Source organism: Mandrillus leucophaeus, unplaced genomic scaffold (genome assembly GCF_000951045.1).
Source record: "Mandrillus leucophaeus isolate KB7577 unplaced genomic scaffold, Mleu.le_1.0 Scaffold123, whole genome shotgun sequence".
In the NCBI taxonomy this organism is placed as follows: domain Eukaryota; kingdom Metazoa; phylum Chordata; class Mammalia; order Primates; family Cercopithecidae; genus Mandrillus; species Mandrillus leucophaeus.
This window is the reverse complement of record NW_012100654.1, coordinates 5444111-5466662: the sequence shown is the minus strand read 5'-3', so window position 1 is coordinate 5466662 and position 22552 is coordinate 5444111. Positions and strand designations below refer to the sequence as shown.

At 37.6% G+C, this 22552-nt stretch overlaps 1 protein-coding gene across 4 annotated transcripts in view; it reads right to left on the bottom strand.

Annotated features, from left to right (window-relative positions):
- Window positions 1-19379, bottom strand: part of GOLGB1 (golgin B1) — a 90575-nt gene extending 71196 nt beyond the window's left edge. For 2 of the 4 annotated variants that reach the window (XM_011971598.1, XM_011971599.1), the window contains exons 1-3: window positions 19244-19379; window positions 1451-1576; window positions 487-639 (exon numbers count right to left, since the gene is read on the bottom strand). In XM_011971598.1, the coding sequence (XP_011826988.1) occupies window positions 487-618 (132 nt within the window). In that variant the 5' untranslated portion in view covers window positions 619-639; window positions 1451-1576; window positions 19244-19379. The remainder of the gene's footprint in view (window positions 1-486; window positions 640-1450; window positions 1577-19243) is intronic. The other 2 variants (XM_011971596.1, XM_011971597.1) reach the window with 1 other exon arrangement.
- Window positions 19380-22552: the final 3173 nt, after the last annotated feature.

Genomic DNA, 22552 nt, shown 5'->3' with positions numbered 1-22552 from the left:
TCTTATCTAGCACATACTAAAAGTTATTTTTATTATTATTACTTTTAGAGACAGGGTTCTCTCTCTGTCACCAGGGATGGAGTGCAGTGGTGCAATCACAACTCACTGCAGCCTCTAACTCCTGGGCTCAAATGATCCTCCTAGCTCAGCTTCCGGAGTAGCTGGGACTACAGGTGCCCACCACCATGCCCAGCTAATTTTTTTTTAATTATTTTTTTGTGGAGACAGGGTCTCACTATGTTGCCCAGGCTAATCTCGAACTCCTGGCCTCAATAAATCCTCCCATCTCAGACTCCCAAAATGCTGGGATTACAGGTGTGAGCTACCACGCCCAGTCCAAAAGTTATTTTCAGTAGGCATAAGTTTATAGTACTAGGGAGATAATTAGATTCTCTAATAATCTAAGTGGAGACAAAAATCAAAGTGAGTAGTGTATCATCTGTCCTTTATCAAACACTCCACAAGAGAGGATAAAAACAATAGTACCTGTAGAGCTTCATCTTTCTGCTGCAGTTGAACATCCTTCTGTCTAATAATATCTTTCAGCTCCACCACCAATTGCTCTGCATAAGCCAGGCGCTCTTGAACATCTTCTTGTGTAGTATTATTAAATTCCATGTCAGATTCTTGGTGCAATTCCTAATATTTAGGAAAAAAGTTGCCAATGCACCAGGTGTTAGTTTCCCAATAGGAGTTTCTTCATTCCAACTTCTTATGTTTTGCCCAATTCATATTCTTGTTAACTCAAGAATCTAACTCTGATCCAATAATAATCATTATCATAGCCATTACAATGTATTAAGTATTTTATAAATGTTAAACATTTTACAAACATTATCCCATGTATTATCATCCTAATTTTACCTAAGAGAAAAATAAAGAAAAGCAAAAATCATAAACCAGTAAGGGTAAAGGCCAAAAGTTAGAGAGTAGTTAAGTAAAACTCTCTTAACCACTAAGCATTACTTCTTGTCTTCTCAGAAAACTAAGGACTTTTATTAATTCCTTATGTGGACTTCAGAAAATATAATACATACTGCCAATTTGTGTCACCTTAAAAAAAAGAAAAGAAAATATAATACAAACTATAAGAGAAGTGGTAAATGAAGTTATAAAGCAAACAGATATTCTGAAACCCAAAAGGTGTTCCAGTTTCCCCATTTGTCACTTAGACCTTTCCTGTGGAACAGGAATAGCCAAGGATGAGAACAAAGGACTTAAAACAATCTGGCACTAAACAAGACCCAGGGAGACAAATGAGAAAGTCCTTTCAAATTGTATTCAGGACTTGTTTCCCATCACTGTGGCTTTTAAGCTAAAAACTTACAAGGATCACTTATAAAATTTCAGTATTTTTCTAAATCCTCGCTTCAACTAGCACCAGGGAGGCTTCTCACACCCTTCTATCTTAAATTATTTTCCTTAGAAGAACACAGAGCATATGTCTTACCAGTTCAAATCAGAACAGAACTACTCACAGGGTCTAAGGGAGCCCTCATATTCTGATCAGTGTCATCATCTCCTGATAATTCATGCAAAACAACATTTGCTAATCCTGATAATCGGCTCAGCATTTCTGCAGGAAAAGAAGGGGGAAAAAAAAACTAAGAATCAGCAAAATGAACATAGGCTTCTCCTATATTGATAACCATATCATCCGCAAATGAAAAAAGAAAACTGTACAGGTGATTTGTATTAGACACAGTCTGCAGCACAATGATGTCTTCAAAAAGGCATTTGAGTACTTACAGTGTAGTCACACATTGTTCTTTTCAGTGGCAATTGTACAGAGGTTATCACCATCACTAACATCATTTCTAAAATAAAATACAAGTACCTAATCATTAAACATTAATACAATGTTAAATATAAATATATAATTGTTAAATACACCTTAAAGGTAATTTTTATCTTTAATGCCCTTCTTTCATAGTAGTTTCACTTTCAAACATGAATTTCTTTCTTCTTTCTTTTTTTGAGACAGGGTCTTGCTCTGTCACACAGGCTGGAGTACAGGGACACTATCTCAGCTCACTGCAACCTCTGCTTCCTGGGCTCAAGCGATCTTCCCACTTCAGCCTTTCGGGTAGCTGAGACTATAGGCACACACCCAAACATGAATTTCTTATTCTTTCTTCCTCTGCCGGACAGTTATTCTCTCCCATTTGTTCAAATAAACTCCATGATACTGCAACATTTTTCTTTTTATGTGCCCCATGAACCCCATTCTTTCAGAAAGCTTTCTTGATAAACCATGTGGTTTTGCTAAAAATTTAAATATAAACTTTGTTCAAAATGTACAGCATTAAATGCATATATTAGAAAAGGAGGAAGGACAGAAATCAGTAACCTACAATTCTTCGGTAGAAAATTAGAAAAAGAAGAATAAATTAAAGCCAGCGTCTAAGCAGAAAAAAAAAAAATCAGAGTAGAAATTAATAAAAATAGAATAGAGAATATCAATAAAACCAAAAGTTGATTATCTGAAAAGATCAATAAAATTGATAAAACTCTAGTCAAGATGACCAAGAAAAAAATAGAGAAGACATAAATTATTGGCATCATAAATAAAAGAGGAAACATCATTAATGATCTAACATACATTAAAAGATAATAAACACTACAAATAGCCCTATACTTTTAAATTCATTGATGTAGATAAAATGGGTCAGTTCACTGAAAGATACAAGCTACCAAATCTCAAGAAGAAATAGAGAACCTGAATATAAATGAGTAGATGTGTGTGAGTGCATGTGTGTGTACACACACACACTCATATATATACACACACATATAAATATGAAATTGAATTCATACATTAAAAACCTTCTAAAAAAAGAAAACTCCAGATTAAGGTGGCTTCATTAGCAAGTAACAACAAACATTTAAGGAATAATACCAATTTTATATAATATATGCCAGAAGATAGAAAAGGAGGGAACACCTTCTAACTTATTTTACCAGACCAGCATTGCCCTAATACTAAAAGCAGACAAAGATATTACAAGAAAACTATAGACCAATGTTCCTCATAGTCACAGTCAACAAAATATTCAAAATACTCCATAAAATATTAGCTAACTAAATCCAGTAATATATAAAAAGATAATACATCACAACCAAGTGGGGTTCGAGAAATGTAATGCTAATTCAAAATATGAAAATCAATGTAATTCACCATATTAATAGACTGAATGAGGAAAACCATATAATATCAATAGATTCAGAAAAAGCATTTGATACATTTCAATATCTATTCATGATTATGAATTCACAATGAGAATAATTCATTCTCAGCAAACTAAGAATAGAAGTAAATTTCCTTAACCTAATAAAGGGCATTTTTAAAAAAGTTACAGCCAACCTCATAATTACTGGTGAGAAACTGAATGTTCTCACCATATGAGAAACAAGGCAAAGATGTTGTCTCTTACTACTTCTATCTAACACTATACTGGAGTTGCCCAGCCAGTGCAACAAGCAAGAAAAAGAAAAGACATACAAATTGGAAAGGAAGAAATAAAACTGTCTCAACTAGCAAAATGATTGTCCATGTAGACTTTCCTTAAAAAACAACTCCTAGAATAAGTGAATTTAGCAAGGTTGCAGGATACAAAGTCACTATATAAAAGTCAACTGCAGGCCAGGTGCGGTGGCTCACGCCAGTAATCCCAGCACTTTGGGAGGCCGAGGCGGATCACAAGCTCAGGAGATCAAGACCATCTTGGCTAACACTGTGAAACCCCGTTTCTACTGAAAATACAAAAAATTAGCCGGGTGTGGTGGCAGGCACCTGTAATCCCAGCTACTTGGGAGGCTGAGGCAGGAGAATGGCGTGAACTCAGGAAATGGAGCTTGCAGTGAGCCTAGATGGCTCCATCTCAAAAAAAAAAAGTCAGCTGCATTCCCATTACAATGAACAAGAGGAATTTGAAACCAATAAGAATACCATTTACAACAGCACTGAAAAAGAAGAGCAGGACTTGGGTAGACAGCTAACAAATATTTGCTGAATGCTGAAAATTACTGAAAAACTGAGAAAGAAATAAAAAATCTAAATAAATGTAGAAATAAAACATATATGTGCATTTGAACTCTATAATATTAAAGTACCAATTCTCCCCATTTTGATCTATAAAATTAGTGCAATTCCAAACTTAATCCCATCAAGCTTTTAGTAAACATCAAAAAGCTGACTCTAAAACATATGAAAAGGCAAGGAGTGTGGAAATTACTAACTACAATTACAAGACGGTGCAGCACTGGTGAAAGTACAGACACACAGATCAATGGAGCAAAATGGAGAGCTTAGAAATAGACACACACAAATCGAGTCAACTGATTTTTGACAAAGGTACAAATGCAATTAAGTTGAGAAAGGACAATCTTTTCAACAAATGGTTATGGAACAATTGGACATCTACAGAAGAGTGAACCTTGACATACAACTCGCACCTTATACAAAGCATATCTCAAAATGGATCAAAGACCTAAACTTAAAATGTAAAGCTTTTAGAAATAAACACAGGAGAAAATTTTTGTGATGCTGAATTTGGCAGTGAGCTTTTAGACACCAAAAAAGCACAATACATTATAAAAAATATTGATTAAAAATTTATCAAAACATACAACTTTTGCTCTGTGAAGACGATGTTAAGAAAATGAAAAGACAAGTCATTGAAGCTGGGCGCAGTGGCTCACACCTGTAATCCCAGCACTTTGGGAGACTGAGGCAAGCCGATCAGTTCAGGCCAGGAGTTCAAGACCAGTCTGGCCAACATGGCAAAACCCCACCTCTACTAAAAATACAAAAATCAGCTGGGCGTGGTGGTGCATGCCTGTAGTCCCAGCTACTCGGGAGGCTGAGGCACAAGAATCGCTTGAACCTGGAAGGCAGGGATTGCAGTAAGCTGAGATCACGCCACTGCACTCCAGCTGGGGCAACAGAGCGAGACTCTGTCTCAAAAAAAAAAAAAGAAGACAAGTCACAGATTAGGAGAAAATATTACAAATAGCATATCCAGTAAATAACTAGTATCCAGAATAAAAAACAATAAAAATACATTAAAACTCAACATCAATAAAGTAAAACACCTGATAAAGAAATGTGCAAGAGATGTGGATACTTCACCAAAGAAGATACGTGGATGGTAAATAAATATATGAAAAGATGCTTAAGTTAATCTGGCATTAGGAAAATACTCATTAAAAGCAAAATGAAATACCACTACCTACCTATTAGAATTGCTAAAATATGTATTTTTTAATGCTGGCAGGGATATAGAGCAACAGGAACTTTCAGTGCCTGCAGATTAGAATACAAAATGGTACAGCTACTTTGGAAAACTGTTTGACAGTTTCTTTAAAAGTTAAACGTACATTTACCAATCCCACTCCTAGGCATCTAACCAAGTTTATAGTAGGTTTGCTCATAATCACAGATTCTGAAAATAGCCAGGATATCCTTCAACAAGTGAATGAGTAACAAACTGTAGCACATCCAAACAATGGAATACTACTCAGCAAAAGAATGAGCTATTGATTCACACAACACAATACTTAAACCTAAAATGCCTTTTGCTACATGGAATAAGCTAAACACTAAAAGATACACACCATACTATTCTACTTATATAACATTTTGAACAAGTCCAGAAATAAACCCACACAAACATAGCTGTCAGGGCTTGAGGGAAGGAGATGTGGCTGAATATAAAAGAGCAACACAAGGGAATGTCTAAGGTGAAGGAACTGTTCTGTATGATCCTGAAGTGGTAAATTCATAGCCATGTGCATTTGTCAAAACTCACTGAACTGTACATTCCAAAGAGCAAACTTAATTGTACACAATTTTTTTTAAACTTCACCCAGGATGTCAGGAGTTCCAAAAATGGAATGCAGACTGTGACAAATAGATCTAACTATATTATAAATATATGATATAACCGCACTGAAGGAGATGGGGCTAACCTAAGAAACAAAAATGGTGTTTTGACTGGGTACTATAAGGATAAAGACAAAAAAAACTGACATAAACACTGTACTCTAGTTGGTAAATTTCTTTCTCACAGTGGTATGGATTGGCAATTCTGAAACTACTTCATTGTACACTAGAGTTAAACGAGTAAGTAAATTGTAGATAATGAGATTCAGGTTTTTTACCATCAGTGAAAGAAGTTACAAATAAACAAGGCAAGAAGGCTAGGATAAACCCCATGGTACTGGATTAGAGTCAGAGATATCAGTATGAACTCATGTTTATTTTAATATATATGTAAATAGATAAATGCAGAAATAAGTATAGATATGTATGCATTATAAATAATCAGTTATTACAGAGAAATATATATTCTAGTTGTGTCCACTGAAAAGTCCTAGAAACAGTAACACCTCAGTAGCAATGAGTGCATCCAGCATCTAGATCTTGATTTCTAAATGCAAATCTCCAATAAAAGGAACTAGGGCTCCTTGGAGAAATGGCTGCCTATCTAGGGTTGGGGCAGGGAGCTAGAAAGTAAGGAAGTGTTCAAAAAAGGAAAAGAAAAAAAATGGGGTATGTGACCAGGAGCCAACCTGAAGGAGCTCCCAATGACCAATGCTAGAATAATTTGAGTCGCAAAATAAATAACAATGGTATTGGATTATATGGATTATAACCCAAATAAAAAATTAAATATCCATCAGTCAATACTGACATAAATAAATTAAATAAATTAGTAATAGAGACAAATCTTCCTTACAAAAGAATTCCAAATAATTTATGTAGCTACGACCCCCTCTAAAAAGTGGAGCTTAATTCCACTCTCCTTCAGTATGGGCTGGACTTAGTGAATCATTTCCAAAGACTAGAATATGAAAAAAGAAAAATAGCAACATCAGTGGTGAGACTTGGCAACCAACACCTCAACCAAGTGATCAAGATTAACATCACCAGTGATAAATCATCGTAATATCATGTAACCCCTGATAAAATGTGATGAGAAGGGTACTTTATCTCTGTGGTATTCTTCTGCAAAACCCGTAAGCCCAGTCTAATCAAGAGAAAACGGTGGGAAAGCCCACACTCAGGGACATTCTAGAAATACCTGACCAATACTCTTCAAAACTGTCAAAGTAATGAAAAACAACAAAAAACTAAGAAACAGTCACAGATGAGAGAAGACAAGGAGACATGCTGATTAAATACAAAGTAGGCCTGGCACAGTGGCTCACGCCTGTAATCCCAGCACTTTGGGAGGCCAAGGCAGGTGGATCACTTGAGGTCAGTAGTTCGAGACCAGCCTGGCCAACATGGTGAAACCCCCATCTCTACTAAAAAACACAAAAATTAGCCGGGTGTGGTAGCATGCACCTGTAGTCCCAGCTACTGGGCAGTCTGAGATGGGAGAATCACTTGAATCCGGGAAGCAGAGGTTGCAGTGAGCTGAGATCGCACCACTGCACTCCAGCCTGGGTGCCAGAGTGAGACCCTGTCTCTAAATAAATAAATAAATAAACGCAAGGCAGTATCCTGGATTGGGTCTGAAACAGAATAAGGACATTAGTGGAAAAAAATGGTGAAATCTGAATGAAGTCTGCCTATAGTTTAGTTTATGGCATTGTACCTGTGTTCTTTGTTTTGAAAAACTTACCATGGCTGTGTAAAATGTTAACATTAGAGGATGCTAGATAAAGTGTATACAATAACTGTCCATCTAATCTTCCCAAGTTATATGTAAATCTAAAGTTATTCCAAAATCAATTTACTTTTATAACCACTGTGTAGGCTACATATTCAGATCAGTGTCAACTGCTAGTCCATAAAGTTCATGAAAGTGAGAAGCATATTAATGCTTTGATAGGAAAAATCAAAATACAACTGGACTGTGCATAGTATTAGTTTACATGATTATGCCTAATTTTACATTTTGTAATAAAATGTAAAACATTTTAAAACCCTCATCAGAGGCCAGGTGCAGTGACTCATGCCTATAATCCCAGCACTTTGGGAGGCTGAGGCGGGTTGATCACAAGGTCAGGAGTTTGAGACCAGTCTGACCAACGTGGTGAAACCCCGTCTCTACTAAAAATACAAAAATTAGCCAGGTGTGGCGGCACGTGCCTGTAATCCCAGTTACTCAGGAGGCTGAGGCAGGAGAATCACTTGAACCCGAGAGGCAGAGGTTGCAGTGAGCCAAGATCGCACCACTGCACTCCAGCCTGGGCAACAGAGCAAGACTCCGTCTCAAAAACAAGAACAACAACAACAAAAAACACCCTCAGCAGGAAGAAATACAAAAACTATTGTACAAAATAAACACTTAAATGAAACTAGGCTCTGCTACAGTTTTCTCCTACTGGGGATAATAATAGTGTTTAGGACAGCCATGGTTCTTAAGAAAGAAGTGATGAGAAATATCTGTTTTTTTAATAGGTTGTCTTGGGTAATCTAAGTAGCACATCACTTGGAAAAGATATGTGAGACAGAGATAGAAAAAGTGAACTGTTCCCTAGGAAGGCAATGCAGGAGCATATATAACTTCATATCTAAATATTGGAAGGGCAACACAGTGTCATACATTAGTACACAGGGCCATATATAACTATTTATTCAAGGTATGAGAACCACAGCTATAGTCAGGTTAAAAAAAATCACAATTCAGCAGTATACAGATTCTAAACTTTCTTTTTAACTTTAGAGATCATATTTTTTTTGGTATATAATGAAGGAAATGAATACCATTACTAAAGAGTTTCTTAAACATACAGATTTCTACTAATCAAAGAAAATCATAATGGAACCTAACTTATCAAACAGAATCACTTTATCTTCAGATTTTTCAGACCACTTTGGGAACAAAGAAAACAAAATAACCAACTGACGGGGTTCTGAGAAGATGGGAGTAGCAAGGGGCCCCATGGATTTTGTATCTTCCTTTATTCCCACATAAAAACAGATAAAGCAACTAGATAACAAAAGATCCACGGACAGCCTTCACCAAAAAATTACAAAGTTTCCTACAAACCTCAAAATAAACGTGGATATAGACAAACCACCAACAGTTACAAGATCTGGGTGTCACTGGTGTTTAACTGGGAGGAAACTGAGGGAAGCCAGAGGAGTGCAACACCAAGAGGACCTCAAAAGAGCCAGTGGGCATTCACTGGCAAATGTGCCAAGCCAGTAACAGAACAGTAGTTGATACAAGGAGGGGTCTTCCCATTCCACTAACAGGTACTTGCCAGGGGCCTACAAGAGCTGAAAGAGCTGAGGCAGTCTGGACCTTTATTAATTCCCAGAACTGAAGAGTTGGGGCTCTCTTGCAGGATAGGGTCCCACACTGAGGAGAATCTGCTAAGAGGAGAATTAAAATTAAGTGACTAAGGAAAGAGGAGGTCCAGATAAAGAGCGGGTAAAAGTGGCAAGGAAAGAAAAGCAGGAAATCTGAGAAATCAACTGCCATATAGTTGAACAATGTCTGAAAACAGCACAAGAAGAAACCTTATCAACTTAGAAAAGCTGTATAAAATCTCTTTCTAAAAGTTCAGCAACACTAAATTCGTATTAAAAATGAACTACTGAGGCCAGGCGTGCTGGCTCATCCTGTAATCCTAGCACTTTGGGAGGCTGAGGTGGGATGATCACTTGAGCTTAGGAGTTCAAGAGTAGCCTGAGCAATATAGCAAGATCCCATCTCCACAAAAATTTTTTTAAAAATACTAGCCAGGCATGGTGGCACATGCATGTAGGCCCAGCTATTCAGGAGGCTGAAGTGGGAAGATTGCTTGAGCCCAAGAGGTGGAGGCTGCAGTGAGCCATAATCACACCCCTACACTCCAGCCTGGGTGACAGAGTAAGACCCTGCCCCCTCCCCCCCCAAAAAAAAAGAGCAACTGAAAAGTATCACACTTCAGATACGTTACTAGAAGAAAAAAAAAGGAGGAAAACAATCATCATAACATCCAGACAGAAAATGGAAGCATGTCAGAGAGCCATGCTCAAAAACACAGTTCAAAACTATAACCACCTAAATCTACTTAAGGAACTAAAAGGCATTTAAAATGACATAAGATATGAAAAAAATAAACACCAGAAATAGAAAAACCCAGAAATAAAGTGAAAACAAGAAGTGACTGAAAAATTTAAAAAATCATTTTGGAAATGAAGACAAAACTACAAGGAAAAGGGAAACGAGTAAATATAATAAACCATGCCATTAAAAAAAAGCAAAGTTGAAATGAAGGATAATTTTAAAAATCAAAAAGAAATGACCTAAAAACTAGACATGCAACTACCTTATGACCCTCAATTCCACTCCCCAGCATTTATCTTAGAGAAAAGAAAACTTAAGTTCACACAAAAACCTGCTGTATATAAACATTCATAGCAGCTTTATTTGTATTAGTAGATGTTTAAACAAACTGTTATATACAGGGAAATGGTTAAACAAACTAGTACATACATCCCATGGAATACTTCTCAGTAATAAAAAGGAACGAACTACTGATGAACCCAACAACTTAGATGGATCTCCAGAAAACTACACTGAAAGAAAAAAAGCCAATCCCAAAAGGTTACATGTTATACAATTCCATACTTCCATAACATTTTTGAAATGACAAAATTCTAGAAATGGAAAGATTAGTGGTTACCAGTGGTTAGACAGGGGTTGGGGTGGGAAGTGACTGTGGTCATAACAAGGTAACACAAGGGATCCTTGTGGTGGTGCAACTGTTCAATATCTTGACTATGGCAGTGGATACAGGAACCTACACAGGTGATATAATACTACAGAACTTAATAATACACACACAGACATATATAATGAATATACAAATGAATACACAAGTAAAACTGGGGAATATATCAATCTCAATATCCTAATTATGATATTATGTATTAGTTTTTGCAAAATGTTACCAATGGAGGAAACAACAAAGTGTATAAAAGAGCTCTGTATTATTTCTTACAACTGCATGTGACTCTACAATTGTCTTCATATTTAACAAACAAAAGAAAAAGAAATGGACTAAATGCAACATGATATCCTGAATTGAATCCTGGAACAGAAAATGGACATTAATGGAGAAACTGGTGAAATGTGAACGTCTGGAGCTTAGTTAATATTAATGTACAATGCTGGTTTCTTAATTTTGTACACTGCTAATGTCACATGTTAATCTTAGGGAATACTAAGCAAAGGATACACCAGATTTCTGCACTATCTTTGCAAATCCTCTGTAGTGAACTTTCTGTAGTGATCTGAAATAATTCCTAATTATCTGTTTATTTTTTAAAAATGCAAGAAATTAAGAGTTACAAAAGATTTGCAAGAAACTGATAAATACTGAAGTAATGTGAATAACAGGATTCCCTGAAGAAGAAAAGCAAACCAACAGCACAAATATGAAAAACCATAATCCAAGAATACTCATTTGAATTTTTTTAAAAAAAGATTTGAAACTACATCTTGAAAGAGCCCACAGTGTACCTCAGAATGTCAACTCAGAATGACCAACAAAATGGTCTGGTAAAATTACTGGACTTAAAAAAAAATCCTTTAGGATTTAGGCTCAAAGATCATAAGACTAGTAAGATAAAGAAAAGAAAACATTAGATTTTTCAACAGCAATATTTTTGCCAGAAAAAAAAAAAGAGTTACAAATTTAAGATATTCAAGAAAAGAAAAAAGTGAGCCAAAGATTCTATTTCTGGCAAACATAACCTTCAAATATAAAAAACAGACAAAATATTATGAACAAGCAAGAAAATTCATGAAATATGAATATTCCCTTAAGCCTTTCCTAAAGAATTTATTAGAGGCAAAACTTGAGACACTCCAAATGACTAAAGAAACATCATTATAAGAACTAGTGGTGAGCATTAAATATAAGGTCATTAACAGAATTAAGACTAAGTAAAGACTGAGGAAGAGACAGCATAGTATGTAATAATTATATGCTCTGACAATATATAGGACAACCATGAAAAAAAAATTGGGAAGAATGTGAATAGCATATGCAAAAAATAAAAAATATTTTTTAAACAGTTTTCAATAATTAAAAGTAGTTGTCTATGGTCATACTACCCTGAACACACCCGATCTCGTCTAAAGTGGTTGTGGTGCTGATATTAGTATCACTACTCCTAGATTACTATATGTGAAATGTAGAATTAAAGCAAATGAGTAATTATGGATATACTAATTCTGTATTTTCAGTTATGAAAAGAAGATACAGATGTAATACAGAAGAAATTAAGAACCCCAAAATACAAACTTTGTATTGATCTTTGAATCTGAATAGGAACAGTGTGAAATGACAATTCAGTATTTTATATTTGTTCACATATTTTCCTAGCTCTGTCCACTGAAAAGGCTTAAAAGTAATGACAAATTGAGAAGCAATGAATATCTCTAGTGCCTAGATTGGGGTCTTGAAATACTCGTTCCCATCTTTAAAAAGTTTTTAAAAGGAGGTTTTCTTAGAGAAATGGCTAATTCTAGTTCTAAAGTGGAAATGCACAAAATGATCCTGAAACATCTTGTCATACAAAATAGGAAGCTTTCAAAGGACACAGGTTCCCATTGGCTAAAAGTATAATTTGAATATATATGAAAAAGAATTATAGCACACTGGGTCATACTGTCCACGGTAATTTATAGATTCAATGCCATCCCCATCAAGCTACCAAGGACTTTCTTCACAAAATTGGAAAAAACTACCTTAAAGTTCATATGGAACCAAACAAGAGCCCACATAGCCAAGACAATCCTAAGCAAAAAGAACAAAGCTGGAGGCATCACGCTACCTGACTTCAAACTATATTACAAGGCGACAGTAACCAAAACTGCATGGTACTTATACCAAAATAGACGTATAGACCAATGGAATAGAACAGAGACCTCAGAAATAACACCACACATCTACAACCATGTGATCTTTGACAAACCTGACAAAAACAAGAAATGGGGAAAGGATTCCCTACTTAATAAATGGTGCTGGGAAAACTGGCTAGCCGTATGTAGAAAGCTGAAACTGGATCCCTTCCTTAAACCTTATTAAAGACTTAAATGTTAGACCTAAAACCATAAAAACCCTAGAAGAAAGCCTAGGCAATACCATTCAGGACATAGGCATGGGCAAAGACTTCATGACTAAAACACCAAAAGCAATGGCAACAAAAGTCAAAATAGACAAATGAGATCTAATTAAACTAAAGAGCTTCTGCACAGCAAAAGAAACTACCATCAGAGTGAACAGGCAACCTACAGAATGGGAGAAAATTTTTGCAATCTGCCCATCTGACAAAGGGCTAATAACCAGAATCTACAAAGAACTTAAACAAATTTACAAGAAAAAAGCAAACACCACCATCGAAAAGTGGGCAAAGGATATGAACAGATACTTCTCAAAAGAAGACATTTATGTAGCCAACAGACACATGAAAAAATGCTCATCATCATTGTTCATCAGAGAAATGCAAATCAAAACTACAATGAGATACCATCTCACGCCAGTTAGAATGGCGATCGTTAAAAGTCAGGAAACAACAGATGCTAGAGAGGTTGTGGCAAAATAGGAACACTTTTACACTACTGGTGGGAGTGTAAATTAGTTCAACCATGTGGAAGACAGTGTGGCAATTCCTCAAGGATCAGAACTAGAAATACCATTTGACCCAGCCATCCCATTACTGGGTATATACCGAAAAGATTATAAATCATGCTACTATAAAGACACATGTACATGTATGTTTATTGTGTCACTATTCACAATAGCAAAGACTTGGAACCAACCCAAATGTCCATCAGTGATAGACTGGATTAAGAAAATGTGGCACATATCCACCATGGAACACTATGCAGCCATAAAAAAAGATGAGTTCATGTCCTTGGCGGGGGCATGGATGAAGGTGGAAACCATCATTCTCAGCAAACTATCACAAGGACAGAAATCAAACACCGCATGTTCTCACTCATAGGTGGGAATTGAACAATCAGAACACTTGGACACAGGGCAGGGAACATCACACACCAGGGCCTGTCAGGGGGTGGAGGGCTGGGTAAGGGATAGCATTAGGAGAAATACCTAATGTAAACGAAGAGTTGATGGGTGCAGGAAACCAACATGGCACATGGATACCTATGTAACAAACCTGCACGTTGTGCACATGTACCCTAGAATTTAAAATATAATTTAAAAAACCCCAGTTAATCAAAATTAATACCTCTAGGAATAGAAATTATAAATACATAAATTTCCATGGAAAAATTATAAAATAAGCCACCAATGCTAAAACACCAGGAATAGTTGCTATTAGAAAATTCTACCCAATGGTCAAAAATGAGAAAATCTAAGTGCTATAGAAGTTGCTATTTATATTGCTCCAAAATATAGAAAAAGAAAATGAAAAATTGCAAACCATCTCCCTACAAATATTGATGCCAACATTCTAAATACATTTTAATTAGAATTTTAAATAAAATATTAGCAAACTGAATCTGACTAGATACTGAAAAAAATTATCACCAAGTGGATTTATTCTAGTAATTCAAGTATCATTAATTATTATGAAATCCACTATGGAAACCCATACCACTACCACATGAGTTTCTGACTGACCCTCCCCAGAAAGAAGCGTGCCCACCAGCATCCTACTGAGTATCACTGAATATCATAGCAAACGAAGAACACATACACATGAACACAGGGTAATAATGATAATATTAATGGCAACAATTACTGAGCAACATTTAATTTAAATGTAAGTAAGTGTACCAGACACTTTATATACTCTTTAATCTTAACAAAATCTGCAAGATAAGTATTATCATCATCCCCATTTTATAGAGGGAAAATGACACTTAGAAATTAAGATATTTCAAGGTCCCTCAGTTAAATACATAATACAATAGCAGCCAGGCAGGGTGGCTCACGCCTGTAATCCCAGCACTTTAGAAGGCTGAGGTGAGAGGATGGCTTGAGCACAAGAGTTCAAGACCAGCCTGAGCAACATAGTGAGACCCTGTCTCCACAAACATTTTTTTTTTAATTAGCTGGGCATACTGGCATATGCCTGTAGTCCCAGCTATTCGGGAGGCTGAGGCAGGAGGATCACTTGAGCCCAGGAGTTTGAGAGTGCAGTCAGCTATGATCACACCACCGTATTCCAGCCTAGGCAACAGAACAAGACTTTGTCTCAAAAAAAAGAAAGAATAAAATAAAAAAGATTAATAGAATAAAATAAAAAGCTATTTAAAGGAAAAACAGATTACTTTTCTCACATAACCTTTAAAAATATGTACATTTTAAGGAAGGAAAGATTAATATTTAAATGAGATAAAAATCTGGGAGAGTGCTAGAGATGTACCAGTTCAGGCAAGACAAAAGGAGTCTCTCATAGATTGATTCAACAGTCTCAGAGATCCACAGGAAAGCAGGTGACATAGTGGGAAGTGCACTAAACTGGGAGCCAAGGAACTGAGTTTTCAGTCCTGGCTCAATAAGAAGCTGCATCATGCCAAGGCCAGGGATTCCATAAAACACTACGGCAAATAAAACAATTCCTCAAAGTCTATGCTGGCCACAGCTTTCACAAGGACCTTAACACTTATGTGTTGAAGTGGCACTAGAATTAAGTAAGTTTTATTTTCTCCAAGTCTTCACTGTTATCAACGATTGTTCTTACAACAACCACCTGGTGTTGAGCATTATGCTAGGAACTATAAAAATATAAAAAGAAATATAAAGCATGTCCCTAGTCACAGAAAACAGAACAACATGCACAGGAAAATAAGCAAAATAACTGAAGACAGTGAGTGCATGCCTGTGTGTATATGCACACACGCCATCTATTTTGGAATTTAAATCATATTTTCCCACAGAAACACAGAGAAGATGGTTAGGTTTCAGTTGAGGCGACTCCAGAAACTTATTTCATGCTTATTTAGTTAAGCCTCAGTAGCTGTCCTTAATTCTTTAAATCTCAAAATGATTTTCAACCAAGTTGAGGGGCTAATAGGTAGTGCTGTATGGCTGAAAATAACATATTCGATATTGTGACATAATTTTACAATTAGAAAATGAACAACTATTTTTCATGATGCAGACGCCACTATTTTAATTAAACAAATTTAAAAGTAAGTGGTAGCTATAACATACATACACAGCATGACCAGCCAAGCACTGCTCCAATATCTTTATATATAACTTACTTCTCATTATTTAACTCACTTTATTTATTTATTTATTTTGAGACCGAGTTTCACTATTGTCACCCAGGCTGGAGTGCAGAGCACGATCTCTCTGCAATCTCCATTTCCCGGGTTCAAGCGATTCTCCTGCCTCAGCCTCCCGAGTAGCTGGGATTACTGGTACCCGCTGCTACGCCTGGCTAACTTTTTGTATTTTTAGTAGAGAGGGGGGTTTCACCATGTTGGCCAGGCTGGTCTCAAACTCCTGACCTCAAGTGATCCACCCGCCGTTGCCTCCCAAAGTGCTGGGATTATAGGCTTGAGCCACTGCGCCTGGCTTAACTCACTTTATCCCTAAAACAAATGCAAGAGGGAGTACTGTCAATATTCCCAGTTTTAAGGTGAGTAAACTAAGGCAGAAGGATGTTAAGTAATTTCCCCAGTCACATAGTTTGACAAAGCTTCTTGATGGGTGAAGACACACAGAAAAAATTTTATTTTCTGAATAATCTCATTACCCAATATTCTTCACTCAGGTTGAAAACAGAACGAGGGGACAAGGGCATTATGTTAATAGTTAGGTAAGTACTTTTTTTTTTTTTAAGCAGTACGTAAACTAAAATGATTCATAGTAATATGGCCCCAAATAATTCCATATTGTTTAAACTACAGACAGGTTCACACAAGGGACCTAGGATATATATACATGGATGTTCACTACAGCAGTGTTTTGATGGTTAATGACTGAAAATCTAAATGTCCATCAATGGGGACAGGCTAAATATAATTTTTATATTTTTACAAAGGACTGCCATGTAGCCATCTAAAAGGAGAGGCAGTTTTATACCCATGGATATTGAAAGTGCCTAATACACAGTATGAAAGGACAAAAGAAAGACGTAGAATAGCATGTGTATTAGCATTCCACTTGTGGGAAAGACAGAAGCGGGTATATATTATCATGTGCTTTATTATGATCAGAAAATTTCTTAAATATAACCAAGAAATTATTTACAGTGCTTACTTCTGGGAAGTGGGGAATGGAGATGGGTAGATCAGTAGATAGAAAAGAAAAAGACTTTTCTTTTTACATTGTATCCTTCTGTATTAAATTTCCTTTTATCAAAAGCATGTAGCTGATTTTAAAATAGCTTAATTAAAAATACAGCAACATACAGCCTAGTCTTCTTTTACATAATGGTTTCTAACCACAGACTGGTATGTAATGATCAGTGGTATTCCTAATAGTAGTTAACCTAGAGAAATTAATGAATGATTTATTTTATAAACAAGGATAAAGTCAACATCCCTTTAATTAATCCATTAATCAAAGGGAGAAAAAGAAAGGGGGCCTATAAATCTCAAGCAGAAGGTTGAAAAAAATCTTCTAAAGATTATTTTTAAGAAAGGCTGCATTCCAGAGTCTGGATGCCAGAAACGCCAACAACCTTCTTGAAAAACAAGGAAGCATCTTTACGTGATTGTCAAATTGGACTGGGAGGTCCCAAAGGGTGGACAAGGCTTTTTAAAAATTTCATTCTTTTAAGTTTATACTTTTGCATATTTCATATTATACACAACATATTTACAGTGGTAGTCATACACTATGAATAATTAAATATACAATATTTGGGGAGATGCATGCTCAAAAATGTTTTACTGATAGGGGGTGCAATTAAAAAGGTTTGGAAGCTACTGTGGTTGTAAAAAAAATTAATGCAGTGAAGAGAAAAACATTAAATGGTCATTCTGTGGTCAAGCGATGAAAAGTAAAAGCTATGAAGCAGTTAATGTACAATGCCTGCAACTTTGGAGTACTCTTCAACTTTTTCCTGCATCCATTACAAAACCAAATCCTGCCATTTTTCCAATAGAATATTTCCTGAGTTTGCCCCTTCATAACCATTCTGGCCATCTAAATCTTATAAATTCACGCTTTTGGAAAGGCCTCCGGCCCTTCTGTAAAAAGCCCTCCACTTGCCTGCATCTTGCACAGAACTGTAAGAAGGTCCTTTAAGTGCTCGGCCAGCTTCCAACTATCTCAAAAACTGAAAGTACTTATTCATGATTTTAAATATCCCTGTCCCACTCTCAAAGTGTCCGCTCCCCGCAGACCAACTGGAGCTCTTTAAATAAGTCAGACAAATATATTCCTCTTTCCTCAAGGGACTCAGCCTCCCTTTCACACTCCGTTTGTGCAGATTAAACACACTCCACACCACCAAACCAAGTTATTTTTCCTCGAGAACTCTCCTCGAGGTTCTCGAGGAAAGTTTTAAGGAAGGAAAGATTAATATTTAAATGAGATAAAAATCTGGGAGAGTGCTAGAGATGTACCAGTTCAGGCAAGACAAAAGGAGTCTCTCATAGATTGATTCAACAATCTCAGAGATCCACAGGAAAGCAGGTGACATAGTGGGAAGTTTCTCTAACAGCCTGCCCACCTCTGATTCCTGGGATTTTCGTGTTGACGGGATCGTTGGGATCTTTCCTCTCTTCTCATCTTTCCAGTAACCGATTAGCATTAGCAGGATCACTGGACAGGCCTCCGTTTGCATTAATATCGCCAATGATTCTGTGATCTCCGCCCTCAAGACCTTTGATTTCTTTTGGTCCCGCCTCCCCTTCGGGACACTAAGTTTGTTTAGGGCCTGAGCACAGGGGCCCGGCAGGTTCTTTCCGACGTCAGCGGCTGCGTACCGAGGCCGACTTAGGCAGGCCGCTCCAGGAACAAGGCCGTGCGGATAGGACTGACCTGGGCGCTTTTCCCCGTCGCTCGCAGGGGAGAAATGGGCCGGGGAGGGGACAGACCGTGAGCAAGTGGTCCAAGTCTGCGCAGGGCGACCCCGAAAGCCCTCTGGTGGGGCCGAGAGGCTTGTGGGCTACTAGAACGAGGCCTGGTAGGTGAAGGAGGCGGGTGAAGGGCCGGATCCAGGACTGAATCCGGGAGAGGCGGGGCGAGGAGGGGACTCCAGTGTAGCTGCTTGGGCAGCTCCCGCGACCCCTCTGGCGGGGGTGACTGTTATTGGACTCGCAGAGGGAAGAGTTGGGGAGCGTCCCCCACTCACCTAGAAGCGCTGCCGCCTGAGGCTTCAGCTGCCCCCCTCCCAATTCAAGCCACGTCAGCTCGGGAACCCGGTACGCAACACCTTCCACCGCCGCGCCCCGCCAGGGACTCAGCCACTAGCAGTTGGGACGGAAGATGGGATTAAGACACCGGCCAATCAGGACTATCGGCAGTGGGTTACCAGGGAGACCAGGCACGCCTTGTTTGTTACCAACCTATCAACAATGACGGAAACCAATCAACGACAGAAGATGCCCCGCTTCCTCAAAGAAACAGCCAATGGACCCTAAAGAGTGAATGAGGGGCGTGATTAGACGCGAGTAGGTGCCCCGGAAGAAGATCTGGGGAGGGACAGGAAATGCCGAGTGGGCGGGCGTTCTGGGAAAGGTCAGGTGTTCTCAGTGTGAGGTGGTTATGCTGGTTTCGTCTAATTCCTCCGCTTAGTAGTCTGTGACTGACCGAGACTGCGGCTTGGGCTTCCGTAGAGACTTGAGACTGCGGGCACCCCCTGCCATTAGGATTGTTGAATGAGCTGTGAGAAGGGAGTCGGGGATATGGGACTCTTAGAGTCAAAAAATACTGGAGCCTCTTAGTTCTTCGTCTAATATGACCTTTTGATTTTGTTGATGAAAAATAATTAACCACAGAAGTAACTTGCCCAAAGTCAAACAGCGACTTAGTGATGAAACTCGAACTAGAACCCGGTGTCAGTATGAAAGAGGATCAGCGATGTCTGTAAGGACATGATTGTGAGAGAGAGAGTAGTGACTACTAGGAAGGTGCCTCTTACAAAGTGGAGCCTGAGCCAGGACCTAAGCAAAGATTGAGAGTTGAGGGCTCAGGCTCTGCAATGGGTGTCAGTGAAGCGCTCCAGCAAAAGACTGAAATCACGCATGCTCTCCTTAAACCCAAGGAAAGGGAGGGAAAGTAGCCAACTCCCAGTGACCTGTCATTTCAGGCACTCTCTAGGCAATAAGAATAATGTTAGTTTGAATTTATTGAATCTTACCGTGCACTCAGCTGGCCCATTGTATGTATACTCATCTTAATGATTACATAACTTCGCAGTTCAAACATCAGCTCAGTAAGGCCTTTCCTGGCTGCCCATCTTACGGAACTGGAGGTCATTATGCTAAGTGAAATAAGTTTGGCACAGAAAGACAAATATCCCATAGTCTCACTCATGTGGGAGCTTAAAAAGTTGATCTCATGGAGCAGAGATAAGTACCAGAGCCTGGAAAGGTGGAGTTGGGGGAGGCAGGGAAGAGATTGGTTAATGAGTACAAACATATAAGGAATAAGTTCAAGTGTTTGATAGCACAGTAGGGTGACTATAGTTTATATATATATATATATCAAAATAACTAGAAGAGAAGATTAGAAATGTTCCCAACACAAAGAAATGATAAATGTTCGAGGTGATAGATACCCTAAACACCCTGATTTGATTATTACACATTGTATGCATATATCAAACTACCACACCCCATAAATATGTACAAATATGTATCAATACAAACATAAATAAAATTGCTGCATGCACTATACTTCTTTGCTTCTTTTTCCCCCTAAGCATTTTGCCATCTAACATACTATATATTTTATTCATTTATCTTGTATCTCTCTTCTCATTAGATTATAAGCTCCAGGAAGGTAGTAATTTTGATCTCAGCTTTATCTCCAGGTCCCAGAAAAGTATAGAGGAGGGCACTCAATATCTATTAAATTAATAAAGTATATGTGATTATCCTTAGTTTAAGTGCAAGGCAATAAGACTTCAGAAGGTTAAATAATTTGCACAAGGTCCCATGGTGAGGGGCAGAGACAGAATTTGAAGTGGCTATTCAACGTCAATGCTGCAGCACTTTATGAATACGTCATATTCTTATATCCCTCATTGTATCCACCCAGCAAAGTCCTAAACCTGCATCAGTCCAACTATTGGTCTCTACTCCTACCTTTGGGGAGCAAAATGCTGCAGGAGACATCAGGACAATAATGACATCAATGTCCTGACCACTACACATTCAGTTTCCAGCTGAACTCCATCTTCAGCACACTCCCAAATCCTTCTTGTCTTCAGCTTCCTCTCCCATTTGCCACAATTATTCAAACCTTTAACATCCTCTTTAAGTCCCAACCCCATATCTACACCTCACACTCCCAGCAGATGAACTTGCTTCTACCTTAGAGAAAATAGAAACCATCACTGAGAGTCCTATTGTACTCCCTTACACAAAATTTACCTTTCTACATACCTATTTTCACATTCAACCTTAGAATTTATCTTTCAGTTTTAACAGAATAAAACTTTCTTATGGGAGAAGAGATTAGAATTTTGTCTGTCTAGTAAGTCTTCTTATGGCTCTACCTTCTATTATTGGGTGAGCACATTATGGTGAGAATTATAGTGAACACTAGGGGCACGAAGGAAGAAAATGAGGTGGAAAAGTTAAAGAACGAAACTGATATTATTTCTAAGTTCACTGAAGGACTGGAAATAATTTAGAATGCAACCTAATGGAAGCAATTTAGGCACTGAGAGGGTGATCAAGATAATAAAAGATAATTAGGAGTTGCCCCAGCAAAAAAGAGGGTACAGAATAGTGGAGGTAGAGGGAGCAGCATGTGCATGAACCATTTGGGCAATTTGACATAAGTGACATGACTGAAAGAATAGGCAAAGAGTAGGTCATAAAATTGTGCCATTTTATGCTAAGGAGTTTGGATGTGACTCTAAGCTCCAGAGCAGTTACAGACTGCAGAAATCACAGAATTGTGGAGTCATTCAGATGTCCCTTAGAGAGTGACCATTTCCCTAACTGCAAGTACAGAGAGGAAAAGTTGAAAGACAAGAAATGTCACATTCTCTGTGATTTACTGTTGCCCAATTCCCTCTACCCTTTTTCAGTTCTTTCCTCATCATCCTCTTACCTTACCCTATACCAAATGCAAACTTATTCCAAAACTTTCATGCAGCCTTATTTATTAAGGTATCTTCCATACCTAATATATCTTCAGCATAGCATATACTCAATAAATATTTGTTAAATAAATAAAATATCCAACATATAATTCTATATGAATAAATCTTAAAATCTTAGAGAAATAAGAAATTGTCTCGAAAAATATAACTTTGAGACATATCAATTATATGCAAAAACATACAATCACATGATCACATCAATCAATGAAGAAAAAAATTTTCACAAGAAGAAGAGGGAAGGTAAGGAAAGAAGAAGAGGGATGGTGGGGGGAAAAGAAGGGAGATGCGAAAGAAAGAAGAGGGAAGGTGAGGAAAGAAAGTGGG